The 15,284-nt window shown below is 47.1% G+C and overlaps 7 protein-coding genes across 7 annotated transcripts; 2 read left to right on the plus strand and 5 right to left on the minus strand.

Moving 5' to 3' along the window:
* The first annotated feature begins 205 nt into the window (after positions 1-205).
* On the plus strand, positions 206-676 carry BDW43DRAFT_277234 (uncharacterized protein). The gene has a single exon (XM_032042044.1). The coding sequence runs from the start codon at positions 313-315 to the stop codon at positions 589-591; it is 279 nt and encodes a 92-aa protein (XP_031899901.1). The 5' UTR covers positions 206-312; the 3' UTR covers positions 592-676.
* Positions 662-2,360, minus strand: BDW43DRAFT_277236 (putative sulfate/molybdate transporter). The gene has a single exon (XM_032042045.1). It carries the CDS (start codon positions 2,190-2,192, stop codon positions 876-878), a length of 1,317 nt encoding a protein of 438 aa, XP_031899902.1. The 5' UTR covers positions 2,193-2,360; the 3' UTR covers positions 662-875.
* Positions 2,361-2,807: 447 nt separating this feature from the next.
* Positions 2,808-4,521, minus strand: BDW43DRAFT_311475 (fungal specific transcription factor domain-containing protein; the record flags this gene model as incomplete). The annotated part of the gene is made up of 2 exons (XM_032047200.1): positions 2,808-2,858; positions 2,926-4,521. The coding sequence occupies 2 exons, from the start codon at positions 4,519-4,521 to the stop codon at positions 2,808-2,810; spliced, it is 1,647 nt and encodes a 548-aa protein (XP_031899903.1).
* A 2,032-nt stretch (positions 4,522-6,553) lies between these two features.
* BDW43DRAFT_300535 (major facilitator superfamily domain-containing protein) lies at positions 6,554-7,991 on the minus strand (the record flags this gene model as incomplete). The annotated part of the gene is made up of 6 exons (XM_032044913.1): positions 6,554-6,638; positions 6,762-7,136; positions 7,277-7,632; positions 7,685-7,704; positions 7,761-7,903; positions 7,957-7,991. 6 exons carry the CDS (start codon positions 7,989-7,991, stop codon positions 6,554-6,556), a joined length of 1,014 nt encoding a protein of 337 aa, XP_031899904.1.
* Positions 7,992-8,433: 442 nt separating this feature from the next.
* Positions 8,434-9,475, minus strand: BDW43DRAFT_319832 (uncharacterized protein; the record flags this gene model as incomplete). The annotated part of the gene is made up of 2 exons (XM_032048981.1): positions 8,434-9,258; positions 9,311-9,475. 2 exons carry the CDS (start codon positions 9,473-9,475, stop codon positions 8,434-8,436), a joined length of 990 nt encoding a protein of 329 aa, XP_031899905.1.
* Positions 9,476-10,168: 693 nt separating this feature from the next.
* BDW43DRAFT_319835 (uncharacterized protein) lies at positions 10,169-12,051 on the plus strand. Its single transcript, XM_032048982.1, has one exon. The coding sequence runs from the start codon at positions 10,203-10,205 to the stop codon at positions 11,943-11,945; it is 1,743 nt and encodes a 580-aa protein (XP_031899906.1). The 5' UTR covers positions 10,169-10,202; the 3' UTR covers positions 11,946-12,051.
* Positions 12,052-13,285: 1,234 nt separating this feature from the next.
* BDW43DRAFT_311479 (MFS transporter) lies at positions 13,286-14,998 on the minus strand (the record flags this gene model as incomplete). Its single annotated transcript, XM_032047201.1, has 2 exons — positions 13,286-14,557; positions 14,609-14,998. The coding sequence occupies 2 exons, from the start codon at positions 14,996-14,998 to the stop codon at positions 13,286-13,288; spliced, it is 1,662 nt and encodes a 553-aa protein (XP_031899907.1).
* Positions 14,999-15,284: the final 286 nt, after the last annotated feature.

Consider the following 15,284-nt stretch of genomic DNA (forward strand, 5'->3'; position numbering starts at 1 on the left):
CAAAGTCCAGCCCACAAAAACATGAGACATAACGTCACCACTTCAATACCCCATTGTTGGCCCTCGTATCTCACTTGGTAAAACTATTTTCTAACAATTAACACTAATATCATAACCCCCTTTAAGTGGTGCGTGAATGCTAACTGATGTTGCTATGATATCATTCATCGCCACATGACCATACTTATAGATATCTAACCATTCGCTCCTCTTCATCCTTGCAAGATGATTGAAGAAATCTATACCTCTCTAATACACCCACTGATTTAAAAACACATACACATATACTTCTTACAACCAACTCCGTTCAAAATGTCCGAGTCCTACTCCAGCTCTTCCTACTACTATAGCTCTTCGAGCAGTGCTGACGACGGCACCACGTCCACCGGCCAGCGCTATGCTACTACCTCTCATACTGAGCCTGACGGAACCACTACTGTTCGCACCGTGCGTCAGGATCTGGGCGAACCGGCTGTCGTTGAGGAAAGACGCTTTGATCAGACGGGTCGGCAATTGACTGCCGATGACACTTCGGCAGGGGGAATGCGGCGTATTACGGATTTAGACGAGGAGGGGGAATCTTATGATTAGGGTGCATGAAATCTTGAGGTCGAGGATGTGAGATGCTTCTTAGTTTCTAATGGATGGGAGCATAATCGAATGGCTTGGGATGAACTGCGCTTGATTTGACGTTATGACATTTTTTATCAAGTATATAATAATCTGCTCATAATAACACTATGAAATATCAATATTCAATGCCGCAAACATCTAGTCATTATTCATCGACTCTGTGATAATAAACCTCGTATGTAACCGTAGACCTCATCAACGTGGGGGAAAACAATGTCCATCTAATCAAGCGGGCGAGGCGATCATTGCAATCTGACCCGACCCTCGCTCCACCGTCTCCGTACTTTCTCCCAAAGCCCTGGCAACTCGTAACCGACGTGGCACAAGATCCCAGCCAGGAATCCAATTGCATCATTCTTAAACCCAACCAGCATCCCCACCGTAACCATCATCACCGTCCACCGTCTCTTGCGATCCGCATCACTGAGCATCGGCGCAATATCCTGCCTGGCATCCCCCAAGATCCCAAAACTAGCTTTCATGATATCCCGAGCCCCCGTGGTATTCAAACTCTCCCCGACACTAACTAGTTCCAGTCCCGCAGCAATCACCATGATCCCCAACAGGGCAGACGGGAACCGCTTCAGCAGCCCCACCAAGCTCTCCCCAAAGAAGATCCCAATCACCAGCTTCAGCACGCCCAGGAAAATCACACTAGACCCGGACCGCGCCCCGAACCGATACTGGGCGGCCAGTCCGCCCGAGCCGTGGCAGACAGGCATGGCGCCGAACCAACAGCCTACCAGGTTCATGGCCGCCACGCTGAGACCCACGGACGTGATCGACGGCGTACGTACGTTGGGGAGCAGGTCGCCCGCAAGATGTACAACGGCTACGATGGAGTTTAGCGTCGTGAGCGGGATCTGTCCGACCCCTGCGTCCAGAGCACCCACGGACCACTGATGTGGGGTGGGGACGACGGTGTAAGGATGCCAGAAGGTAATGGAAGGCAGATCGGCCGCCAAGGCACTTCGGATGATGGCAAAAACGAGGCCCAGGATGAACACCGCCAGCGCATAGGGTACCTTGCGATAGACGTTGGTGATGATGAGGAAGATGAAGGCTGCGATGGCCCAGATGCGGTTATCCGCCCATGATGGGCCGACCCAGCCGAGGGACGAGAGGATGTTTCCACAGGATGCGATAACGAGAGATAAGCCCGCGCCGACCTGGATACCCTTGATGACGGGGATGGGGATCACGTCTGCGAACCAGCGAAGGAGGCCAGTGACGCTGAAGAGAAGGATGCATACGCCGACGAAGATGCCGGCGGCGGCGATGGTGCCGTTGTTGAAGGATCGGGCAATTGCTACGGCAGCAATTGCTTTCATGGGCTGGACGGGAAGTGGGATCCCGAAGAATAGGCCCGTTAAGATATTGAAGATCCCCGAGAAGATGAGAGTGCTGGATAGCGAGACGGTCCCGTTGACAGCCAGGGCTATGGCGATAGGGAGGAAGGTTCCGAGATCGCCGAGGGAACCCGAAATCTCCGACACATAATGGCGGCGAAAAGTCTTGAAATTGTAGGCTGAGATCTGACTGAGGGTCTGGACAGTCATCCTTCCAGTGGTTGACTCTGAGAGCCAAGATTAAGGAAGGGACGCTTGGAGAAGAAGTCGGTCAAGGATGCAGAGATTAAATCCAAGGAGAAAATACGATAAATACTGTACAGTACGTCATGGGACGGAACCCCGCATCATCCCGGGACCATGTGAGCTCAAGTGCCCTCAAGAACCTGAAGCTAATCCAAGATTATCTCCAATTACCAAGAAAACTTTGCACCTAGTTCCTTGATATCGGAAGTTTACTACGATTTAGCCGCTTGGGATGCTTACGCCGTGTCCCATGGATTCTAAACTCACGGATCAGGCCCGTAGACACGGAACCGGCTGCTTATCCGACTGTACATATAACCCTACTTCTCTACCTTCCAAAGCGGAGATAACCTTTTCTTATATAAATCGTCACGTCTAACAATTCAGTCTTCTTCTTTCCACCCGAAAAAGCCCAAGGCCTCACCAACTATTCTGATGCCCGCATTCTCCCCAGAAGCCCTCCGACAAGACGTAGTAACAAGTTGTCCATTGCCAAGGATATATGCGTCTCCGTGTTGGTACATTCTACCGCCAGATTAATATCAAACCAGCAATGTTCAAGAATATACATAAGACGATTCAGGACAGTGTGGGTGATGGAAACCATGAACCTATATCCATTTCCATCTCCTAGGTCTCGTCAGCATATTGCGATTACAGACTGCCTCTATCAACGTGTAGCAAGCAATAAACTTACAAAGTCATCACTGAGAGACCAATCGAACTGGGTGTCAGCTCCAGTCAAAGTTAAACCCCCATTGGTAGCCTCGGTTGAATCTATACCAGGCATCACGAAACTTGATCTTTCAACTCTGTCCTCCAAGATCTTTGAGCACCTCTCAAGTACCGCCAACATCGTTTTACGTAGAGCTTCGTTGACTGGTTGACCCGACTCAATGGCCTCGATCTGTGCCAGAAAGCATGCAGGTACTAGGTATCCCTTTATGTTTGTTTCCCCCATTTCGAGCCGTGCCAGCATACAAGGAATAAATTTCTCGATAATACCCTTGGACTCCCCATAAGCCAAATCGTATGGTGTATACAGTGCCGATACTGAGCTATTTATTGACTGCTCCTGGAGACGGTAGATTATATCATCCGCGACTACAGCGGCTGCTTGGGTAGGCACGTCCCTAAAGGATGGCGAGCCTGTGAGCAGCAACGCAGTGTAATCATCATCTTGAACCTTCGAAGCGCTGACTGGGGCTAGAATACGCAGAGATACCCCAAGTGCAACTTTATGTGAGTAATAGAATGCCGGATTAGTTTTTGCTTTTATAGCAAAAGGGTCATGGAGAGCGAGCAGGAACCGCTGCGTCATTATGTCATAGAGGTTGGTTTGAAAGAGACTAGGAAACCTTCCGCTGCCTTTGAACCCGTCGAATAACGCCGAGCTCTCGCGATACACCTCCGTAAGACTTTTACTGAGTCGCAAAGCTTCGTCGTATGAGGCGCCTCGGCGGAAATCATTTATGAATTGTGCAATTTGAAGTCGGACAGGTAGTGATTGCTGTAAAGCTATTTGCAGAGATGTGCTAGTGAATTCCTCAAGAGGCTTTGCCTGGGGCATGGGTTCTTCCATCTGTGCGTCGTCAACATTTTTGGGAGGTTCGCAATCGTACTCTTCACAATGGATCAACGGAAGACCTCCAGCATCCATACTAGATTGGACAGTAATCTCAAGGATCGTACACCACAACCTCCGTCTCAGCTCTGCATCAAAGAAAGAAATGCCATTCATATGACGCGGATCAATATGGAGGCCCATATGCATAGCTATTCGAAGCAGAGTTCCTGCTGAAATCCAAACAAGATCACTGCTAACAGCATTGGTCTGACGGGCCAACAGTAGGAGGCAATGTGTTTGGATGCTGGCGATGTTGAGACGGGATTTCTCAAAAGGAGAGCCGAGCCAGGATTGTGCCGTATATATCCACTGCAACGAAGTAGATCGCGGAACACAGCCCTGGTTTAGGTCTCCGGTCTGGCAAAATGAGTTTCCGATTGCTAGCACAAGCAGTGTCTTTATGATAAAAGCCGGGCTTGCTGTTTCTGAATTTGCCCAGTACTGATCATATTCGCGTAAAAACGATGGTACATGAACGATGCGGTAGATAGATTCAAAGGTACGGAGGTAAGCCTGGATGAGCCTGTCCGATATCTGTTTCGATGGTATATAATCCCTCAGATCAGGGCAGAGCTTTTGGTGAATTATCTCTTGGGATTTGGCTGTTCTTGCGAGCTGTTTGCATTTTTCATAGAGGGTCTGTATCTTGGGATTCTCAGATGCCATCCCATAGAATACACTAATCATGTCTTGAAGCTTTAATCTTTTAGTCCAATACAAACATACTCAGGGGTAAGGAGTAGTACCCTGAACTCACAAATCGACCGGTGGCTATTCCCGAAGAACCTTGTTTTGAGGAATCTTCCATTTATTGAGCATTGCTCAGCCAAACTTGCTCGCGATTGGCTCAAACAGCTACCAGATGACTTCAAATTGAGAACTTCTTCGAGCCTCTTTTCCAGCCCATGCACCCGGTCTGTTAAACTTTGAACAAGAGATGCAGCTTGCAGGCCCTCAGGTATGTGGGAAATCTCTGAGTATCCAGCAGTTGTTGGGGTTTTCAATAATGAACGATGAGATTGACGTATGTCTTGGTCTACAATCCCAGGAAATCGTGAAGTAGATGAATCCAGCAGTGGACTGTCATCTAAAGATGACGTGGGGGCCAAATCGATGACCTGATCATGTGTGACATTGGTTTTCCTATCAATGTCAACATAAGAGCAGGATTGAGAATCAGACCGCATGCAGTTAGCACATGGGAGACTTCTATCGCAGCTGAAGTAGAATGAGAAAGTGCTATACGAGTCAGGGAATAACTCCAACGAACCGGATTTTCCGACGACGACATTGCTCGCAGGCAAGAGCTGGGCGTCGGCGTTTCCTCTGAGAGTGAGAGGCTATGGCACTAGTCATAGAGACAATATGGGATGTGAAATGATATGGAACTAGTGATTACCGTATTTAGGATCTTTACGTTAACCTATCGAGGCGTGAGTGTTATTCAAGACTGAGGTATAAATACTGACGAGAGTGGAGTTAAAGGAATCCTGTGACCTTTCGGTCTTAACCAATTTCGGGGTTAGAAACCCTAACTCTGCCTAAGTAATCTACAATAGCCTACATAATTATTCTCATTTGCTCTAGGCATCTTTTGATTAATTGTTAGTCTTGAACTACTCTCATCCCTTTCACTTAATACGGAATCAATCCGATCTCAAATACAGCACGGTTCCTTTCCTGTTATCCTTGAACGTAGAAATTCATAGATTCCTTGATATTTCGGGGTCGACGAATCTACCTCGCTTTCGGAGATTCACCCTTCAGCACATTTTCTTACTCTCCTAGTCTATATACCTACCGGCCCAGTCACGAAGAAGTCATTGATTGGTAACTATATGTAGTAGAGAAGGCAATCCGTGGTTATCGCATCTAATACAGGGCCTTCTCTGTCTCTCATTATCTGCGTATCTATGCGAGTCCAAATAAATAACCCCACTGCTTCCCTTGAAGGGAAACCAAATGCATAAATACGCATTCTTTACACAGATACATTAATATAGAATTGAAGCGTTATCATTCCGCTTTGATGATATCTTTGATTTTCCTGTGCTAAAACGAAAATATGATATTGTCTCATCAAAGTCTGTGTGTACCCCTTTAATAAGCGAACTTAAATAACTCAAAGCAAATATACCTGACAAAGAGAGAAGAGCATTCCCTCCTATATATTTGAAGAGTGAGGGAGCAAAAGTAGTGCAAGTCTGAAGCGCCCACTGTATATTCAAAGAGACCATAACATATTAAATTTATAAATAATACCATACCATCTTGGTATGTTAGAGGATCAAGTATAAAGACCTCGATTCTCTAACACGAATAATCCTCTTTTCTCCATTCAATGTTTATTTTTTTATCTATTATTCCTCCAAGGCACACTTTAGTCTACAGGCATCACAGCATAAGGCCACCATTATCTCTGCATTCATCCTTACCTTGTTGCCCAACAGTCTAGCAAAGTCCCCAAGCCCAAGCACGAGGCCTGAACCAGTTATCCGTCCGAAGAGAGAAGGCGTTAGTCAATCAGCCTACAAGCCAATTGAGAATCATACGGCTAATTGTATATAAAGCATTGTTGGGAGAGCCAAGAATTATTGTAAACTTGTCGATGGAAAACCGAATGGATGGTTTTTCGTTCCAGAGGTGTCTCTAGATAGGGAGAGAACTGTTGGGAGCATCTCATTATATTTCTGCTAATTCAAGTAGTGTCAAAAAAATCAGGATCCTTGCTTTGTTCCGATCGTTGACTGAGGAGGCAAAGAAAGTGTACGAGGTATGGCAAACTGTCAGTCTAAAGTTAATTACTTAGAGCAAATGAATTCGTAGGATCCCTTGGCCCACACATATAAGATTCGAACGTAAGTCCTCGACGGCAACCCGTTACGTTTTCGACAAGATAGCATAACCTGCCACTATTTTTTGTCAGGAGAACCAAAATACCACCGAATAAACACACCACGCCATAAAATGTGGATACCTGATCCAAATTCTCGTATTGATCGTAAAGCGCGCCGCTTATGGGGGGTCCGATTAGTGCTGCAACTCTCCCAAATGCAATACCCATCCCCATGAATGTACCGATGTTCTTGGGGTCTTTTGAGCATGAGGCTAAACTAACAGATGACCCTGAAATTATAGCTCCTGAGCAGAAACCATATATAGCGGTGAACATAATGATACCGGAATTGCCTTGTACTCGTTGCCAGCATAGAGTAAGGATCCCGCTGCTAATTCCCGGTGCGCATAGAATATTCAGTCGTCCGAGGCGATCAGAAGTACAGCTGGTATGTCTCGACCGGGAAATTAGGCTGCTTTGGGAATGGCGACGGGGTAGAAGGAAAGTGCAGGGCTAATACCCTGTGTGAGGACGTAGGTAGGGATATAAAACATAGGCGGGAACATGTCCAAGAACATGAAGAACTAACAAGTAACGAGAAGAGAATATTGAGGATCTTTGAATGCAGAAGGTAAGAGGAATTGACTTTTCCTAGGGGGCAGGCGAGCTTTAATGGGAATGCAGGCCGGAATGAGTATGCCTGTGACGATAAAAGCGACGACACGACCGGACCAGCCAAATCCGAGGTTGGTATTGTTGAGCATCCGGTTCAAAGCGATAGGAAGAATAACTCCACCGATAGATGAGCCAGCTATGGCGATTCCCATAGCTGCACCACACTTCTTATTAAAGTACTGAGGCGTCGCAGCCATGGATGGTGCCATGGTGTACCCGTTGGCAAGGCCACCTAAGATGCCCTGGGCCAGCATGAACTGATAAAACTCTCTACAGAGACTAGTCATGAAAAAAATAAATAAAAATACAAACATAGACCAATGCTAAAGGAAGAATGACTTATCAGGATTTGTTAGCTACACCTCTAGGGCTTCAAATGCTTGCGCATGCATACCTTGCCGCCATATCGATGAAAATAAAGGAGCATCAATGAGACCTCCACTGAATATGAAATAAGCTTGTAATGACCCAATCCGAGCAATAGAGGACCGTGAAACATTGTGAAGTTGATGGGTCTCACAATAGGCTTGATAAACTCTACTACACATTAGTGTCAAATGCTTCCTATATCAGATAGACTATATGCGTACCTCCGTGAGTTAACATAACCTAGCGTACAGAACATCACTCAAGTATTTCCTATGGCAACTTTTCAAGCTCTCCAGCCGCCTTCAGGATACTAAACCTCGCTTTTTGATGCTGAATCAGACTTTTCCAGGCTGGCAGGTTGGGTCTCGGGTGTATACATGATTATCATGTTCTCTTGGGAAGGAGTCACCATGGCTTGAGTTTGTCACCTGTAGAAATCGACCTGAAACTTAAGCTCCCATTCTGAACGGCAGATGCAAGGATTAAATATTGTCACGATGCAGATATGTGTCCAAGGTGTGGTGATTTCTACACCGGAGTTAGACGTTGAAATGAAAATACCGACGGGGAGTTCCCAATGCGGAAATCACCGCTAGACCCATCCAGCTACTTTGATCACATTATGTATGGCTTTCTATAGATACTGCCTAGTCCCCCCTCACAACTGTTTATATACATGCAATATGTAGATCCTATATTTACTCTAACCAAGCCTCAACTGCCTCCTTAAGGTGTTCTTGAACCCATTCCTCCTCTAATCGAGTCTCAACCTCGAATCCATGACCACCGTCCCGTAGTGTCAATAAAATTTTGTCAGACCCCAGCTGTCCCTTCATGACCTGACGGGCTTTCTGGACAAATTTCTCATTTCCTTCAGCGGAAACAATGATATCTTGCAATCCTTGAATAATGGCAATTCCACCACGGGGAACTTTAGCATCCGGCTGGTCTAGCTTCTCCAAAGGATATCGTATTTCTCGATGGAGTGAGCTGTCAATCCCCCTCTCATATAGGTCAGTCAGACGCCCGTATTGAATTGCCGCAAGCATCAAATCTAGCCGGTCGGGCAAATGAACCGATGATCGGATAGCTCCAGGCTTGACTTGGGCTAGGGCTTCATCAACCAACGACTCAGTGATAGGTAGATCAGTTAATGGCGTCGGACTCGGGGTGCTGAAGTGTGCTGAGGCCATATCCAGTCCAGGGTAAGTGGCCGTTGCTGCTCGGATTTTATCAGGATGAGCGAGACCTAAGCTAATACTAAGCAGACCACCTGCAGATTCGCCTGCCGTGATGATACGGTCAAGATCCAATGTTACATGGTCGACGCGCGATGACAGGAACTTTGCGACTTCTGAGGAATGAAGCCAAGTCCAGAAGTCTTCGACATCTTCGAAGATGTCGAGACTTGTGGCTTCGGGAAGCAAGCGGTAGTTGGCGGATGCAATCACTGCATTATGCTTTTTGGCCAGATCAAGAAGCCAGTGTGGAAACCATTCCATGCATAGTGAGTCGCCGGTTATCTGGTTTCCTTAGTTATATTCAGGTTTCAGGTTACCATCTGATTGGGCTTACTAGACCACCCCCGTGAAACCGAACAATAAGAGGTCGTTTTCCGGAAGCTTCTGAATGTGGTATGACAAAATCTGCCCGGATTTCATGGTCACCAATTTTCTTGTAACTAGTTTGAAGTACGTCAAACCCGACCAACTTTTCGTGCGATGCTATCGAGACAGCCATTGTAAAGACGTAGAAAAAAGCTTACGGGATATATAGAACAAGTAGAAAGATTTAGGACAGTATAAGAGTGACGGTTGTTCTTAAAATGAAATTTTTCTTAGAGAACTATAAGATATTGGGCTGCTAGTAGACACCTTATATGCCTTTTCATCTCTACTTCTATTCATCAGCATTAATGGTTAATCAAATTGATCTGTCAAGCAGCATCCAGGAATGAGTACCATCCACCAATTAGAACAGACGAATACCGGGTTTGCAGCATTTGCTCTGTTTGTGTCCCCCACAAGGCAAATCCATCAAACATCCTTAAAAGGGCAACATCTACAATCCTGTTTGGGGGCGACAAACACCAACAAACAAGCATGAGTGTTACTCATACCTCAAGATTGACTTCAATCCGCCTTGGAATCTTCCAAAAATGAGTCACAATCCTCATAATACCTGCTATATGACCCCAATTTGTCAAAGAAAAGCGGACCCAGTGAAACAAAATTATAAAGACCAGTGCCAAGTTCGGGCGGGGCTACATACGCTAGCAGTAGTCTATAAGACTATGCTACTCATAATTCCATCTCAGATATCTACAAATTGCTTAGTTTCAATACCCTAGAGAGTACATCTAGTGCGCCAGCTATACAATTTCTAAGAATACAGAGTATATAGTTCGTTCAGGAGAAGAACCAAAAATCCATTCGACCCCACGCCTCTCCCACATCCCTGCGGCACCATGGAATTTCGCGGCCAGTGTCTCATCAAAGGCACAGCGTCAGCCGAGCTGCAATGCTGTCCTGTTGGCCTCAGCTTTTGGGGCGGAGTGAACCCCGAAACAGGACAGGTTGTAGACCATCATCATCCCCTCTGCGGCCAGTCCGTCGCCGGCCGGATTCTGGCCATTCCCTGTGGCAGAGGATCATGCTCAGGGAGTACTGTCATGCTTGAGCTCCTGCTAAATGGATGTGCTCCCGCTGCACTGATATTCGAGAAACCCGAGCAGATCCTAACACTCGGAGTGCTAGTAGGAAAAGTACTATTTGAATGCCCAATACCAGTTGTGGTCCTGTCCTCGTCAGACTTCTCAGAGATATGCAATAGACATTACGCTGCTATTAATGGAGAAACTGTGCTTGTCAGTGATGTTCTCTCAGCGATTCCGAAACCATCATCCGATCCCATAAAAGGCAATATCGACCTTTCAGATTTGGACCGGAGCATCCTTGCTGGGGAAAAAGGCCAAGCTGCCAACGTCGCCCTGCAGATCATCATCAGCTTCGCAGTTATTCAAGGGGCACGCTCACTATTAGACGTTTCCCAAGCTCACATAGATGCCTGCATATACACAGGCCCTGCAAGTCTTCGGTTCGCCCAAAAGTTCCAATCGATGGGCGCCAAATTTACCCTCCCAACCACTCTCAACTCCATTTCGATTGACCAACGTCGCTGGAAAGAACTAAATGTGGACCCCACATTAGCCTCGCAGGCGGGTACGCTAGCTAACGTCTACCTATCTATGGGTGCGCAACCTAGTTTCACTTGCGCCCCATACACGCTCGAAGATGCCCCCAAGGCCGGAGAGGACATTGGCTGGTCGGAGTCGAACGCTGTTGTCTTCGCTAATAGTATCCTTGGTGCCCAGACCCAGAAATATCCGGATTTTATCGACGTTTGCATTGCTTTGACTGGAAGGGCACCCTCAGCTGGATGTCACTTGCCCGAGGGTCGACGACCCACCGTATGTATCCGCGTGTGTGATTTGGTCTCAATCGATGACTCGTACTATCCGTTACTGGGATACGTCGTTGGCAAACTCGCCCAGAATAACATACCCTTAGTTTGCGGACTAGTATACCTGCAGCCCCGGGTCATGGATCTCAAAGCGTTCAGTGCCGCTTTTGGCACCACTTCCTCAGCCGCAATGTTCCACATCAAAGGCATTACTCCTGAGGCCGCTAAGTTTGCGGAACTAGAAAGCGAACTACCGATCATAGACCTCAAGCACGAGGAAATAGTTGAGGCGTGGCGTATGCTGAATTCCGCTCAGGACCTTTCTGTCGACCTTGTATCCCTGGGAAATCCCCATTTCTTCCTTGCAGAGTTCCAAGTCCTCGCCAAATTATGCTCGGGTCGCAAGAAGAGTCCGGATGTTAAATTTATCATCACCACCGGTCGAAACACATACGAGCTCGCAGAAAAGGCAGGTTATGTTGACATTATTGACACTTTCGGTGCAACAATCATCACAGATACTTGCTGGTGCATGCTCGGTGAGCCTGTTATCCCCCTCGGATCACGAAATATTATGACGAACTCGGCAAAATACGCCCATTATGCTCCGGGGATGGTGAAGAGGGGCATACATTTTGGGAGCCTTGCGGAGTGCGTGGAGGCGGGCTGTGGGGGGAGATTTGTTGGTGTTCCCCCGGGACATATCAGCGATGGTCTTGAACAGTCTACCTGCCAGTATCGGAATTAGTAAAGACAGCTTACTTTGGGCGTTATAACTGGACATAATAGCCAAGATGAAGCTAGTATAGTATGCAAAAAAAAAGTAGATATGTAACAGCCAGTCATAGTCGAACAAACATGAATAACTACGCCTAAGCTGAACAACCCCCCAAGAGATAATACTAGTGACGAAGAAGAGAAGAAATAGAATCCATTCAAAAACACACACACACACACACACACACACACACACAATATTCATATATTGACACTACCTAACGTCTAGTACAGTAATTCAAACGGTTATCATTCGCAGCTGGGTGAAACACCATACCACAGAACCTAAAGTAGATATTAATCAAACAACAACCAGTCCAGACGGCTTTCAAGAACTCACCTAACTCCTCCATTCGGGTCATTCGCGTAAATCGCTCTGTACAGATCGGCATTATTTCCGAATCCCCCGGCAGTGAAAGCAGGGTATCCATATAGAGTAAGGCCTGCACAGTGTCCTTCCTGAGGTTGGACGTGGTAGACATGTGGATATCCAGCTGCCATAAGGATCCACATTAGTTCCTCAATTTGAACGATGATCGATATGAAAAGACTTTCGAGTCGCACCGTGTGGATTTGTTACGGCCCCATCCAGAGCTGTAGTAATGGCCGCGCGACCAAAGTTCCTATTCCCACGACCGCGGACTAATCACCGTCAGGTTTGATTCGATATTGGCCACGTAACTCTAAGGGTGTGTATCTACCAGCACAGACATATTCATTTCGGGTGCCAAATGTACCCCAGTTGATGTTGACGACTTGGATGCCAAGGAAGATCTCGTAGGGTATCCTCATCGTTGATAAGGGAGGGGGCACTCTGCCTTAAGTCAGAGGAGGGTTTTATGGTGTAGCGAGAATATCAGGGCTCCCCGGGCTTTAAGAGGGGCTCGTGGTCAGTATGCATTCAAGACGGAGGGGACTTCAGGAAGCCGATAGACCGCGAACTCCGGTTGAGCTAAATTGTGGGGTCAGCCATGGGTCTGGATGTGATAGACACCATGGGACATTCCGGGATCATTGGTGCGGAATTGCTTGAAAGAAGTGTTGTGGCGTTCTTAAGGATTTTAGCTGAGTTAATACATGGACATGATGAATATGTGACGGCGGAAACGTAGTCCGCAGTTTACATTACATTCCTGGCCCATGTAGAAATAGCCGATGTCCGCAGTTGTAAGTCGAATCATAAGAGGACATAAGAGGGCGAAAAGGAAACAAGTTGATTGGTATTCTCGGTAGTTAAGCACCAAATATAGGTATATATACCGTTAGTAAAGCACCTTGTATCTTTCTCGATCGTTTTTTCCTTCAAGGCGACTATGCGGATACACCATCCTTCTCGCTCCTTTTGATGTGCAATCCTTCTCTCCATTTATGTCCCCAGAGATAGACTGCCCATAGACACGCACTGAACACAATCCAAACCCCCACAATGAATGTAGCCGTCCAGCCAATGCCAATACGATCGATCAGGGGTGCTGCGAAAGCCGTCGCTCCCGCCGCAAGTAAACACCGAAACAAGTTATTAGCGGCCACAGCGGTTGCCGCACTCTGTCGATGAATGTCAACAATCAACGTGCTTAGAGTCGAAAACGCCCCCGTCGTGAGATGGCCCGAGAAAAACAACAACACCAAGGGGACTGCAAGATAAATTTGGAGTCTCATGACCCATCCGTACGCAAGAAGGAACAAACAAGCAGCGTACACATAAGGCAATGTGATAGTCAGACGGGCCTTTTCAATGTTAAAGTCTCGGATATCTTGCTGGCGATTCTTGACAATAGGTAGGTTTTGGCGCTTGGCTTCCCGTTTGAAATTCCAATCCAGTAGCGGTCCGACAGTCCAGCGGGATGTCAGACTTCCTATTCCTAGCGGTAGGTAGCACAGTCCGACCTGGATAGCGTTGAATCCATACTCGCTCTCGAGCTGTGATGTTAACGTGCTCAGTATGATCATGTACCCGGCATATAGCAGTGCCCCGTAGATGAGAACTAAGCCTCCCTCTCTTTCCAAAGCAATATGCACGGATGTTAGTGGATTCGGGCGTTTTCTGCTCTTTTCGAGGGTTTCGTAGTAGATCTTCTTTTCTGACTTGTTCTTCCGAGGCCACGCTGATTCTCTCAGCACTGCCCACAAAGGTCGGTTCCAACTGGCAGGGGGAATAGAACCATTTCCCACAACTGCACGGCACGTTTCCGGACATGTCACAAGAATAAGAGTGAAATTGAAGGCGCCTAAGATAACAAGGAACCAGAAGATCCACCTCCAGCCGAGAAAGTGATCTAGGAGACCTCCGATGACAGGCCCTAATGCTGGCCCCAGGGTCGTTCCCATGGTCGCATATGTTATGTATTTTCCTCGTTCAGCTCGAGTAGATATATCTGCTACCACGGCGCTCCCAATGGCGATTGTGCCACTGCTACCAGCCGCCTGAATACAACGCAAAACCATTAATGCGGCGTAATCAGACTGTAACGCAAGGCCGATGTTCGCCGCGATGTATGTGGTGAAACAGAAAATGTAGGCGAGTCGTCGTCCATAAACATCAGAGAAGGACCCAGTGAAAGAAGGCGAAATTCCTTGAAATATCTATGGGCATGTTAGAACGTTTGGAACGAATAATGAGAAAGGCTTTTGTACCAAATATGTCATAATGGTCAAGTTGATCAGGGATATGGAGACATGCATGTTTTTCGCAAGGGAGGGAATCGCTGGATAATAGATACTGGCAGATATTGGGGATATAATGCCAGAGAACGATGCAGTAAGCATCACTGAGACCTTCCTGCGCTCGGAGAGGGCACAGTAGGGAGGGTCAACTTTCGTGTTGGGCTCTATCTTAGCCGGCTGCGATCCTCTTTCGTCAGCATTTCTCTCTTCGATCTGACCTCCAGTGCGAGTTTCAAGCTCAGACGGATTCACATCTTCCGTCCCGCTGTTTGACTTGTCATGTTCTGCGGGGTTGGCTTGTTCACTCCTTCCATCTTTCTGCGAGTCACTTGGTTGACGAACAGATCCTGATAATGACATGACTCGCCACTATTGCGTAGAAAGTACAAAGTCAGCGGTAGCCCTATATTCAACTGACATCGTGCTTTTTGATCAACACAATAAGAAAAGGTCGTTTAGGGAATAAAGGCTATGAGCGCTCCACTCCCATCTCCCGTTAACGGGCCGGTCCCGGGAATCCCAGCAGAAAGCTTAGCCTACATTATCAGAATGCATTATCCCCGGCGGCTTTAAGGGATAATCTCCGAGTAAATAGTTCGGCTTTCACTATAAAATAACTTGGCTCTCAACCGCAACATCAAGTTTA

The sequence above is a fragment of the Aspergillus alliaceus genome (genome assembly GCF_009176365.1).
Source record: "Aspergillus alliaceus strain CBS 536.65 unplaced genomic scaffold BDW43scaffold_24, whole genome shotgun sequence".
Lineage (NCBI taxonomy): Eukaryota > Fungi > Ascomycota > Eurotiomycetes > Eurotiales > Aspergillaceae > Aspergillus > Aspergillus alliaceus.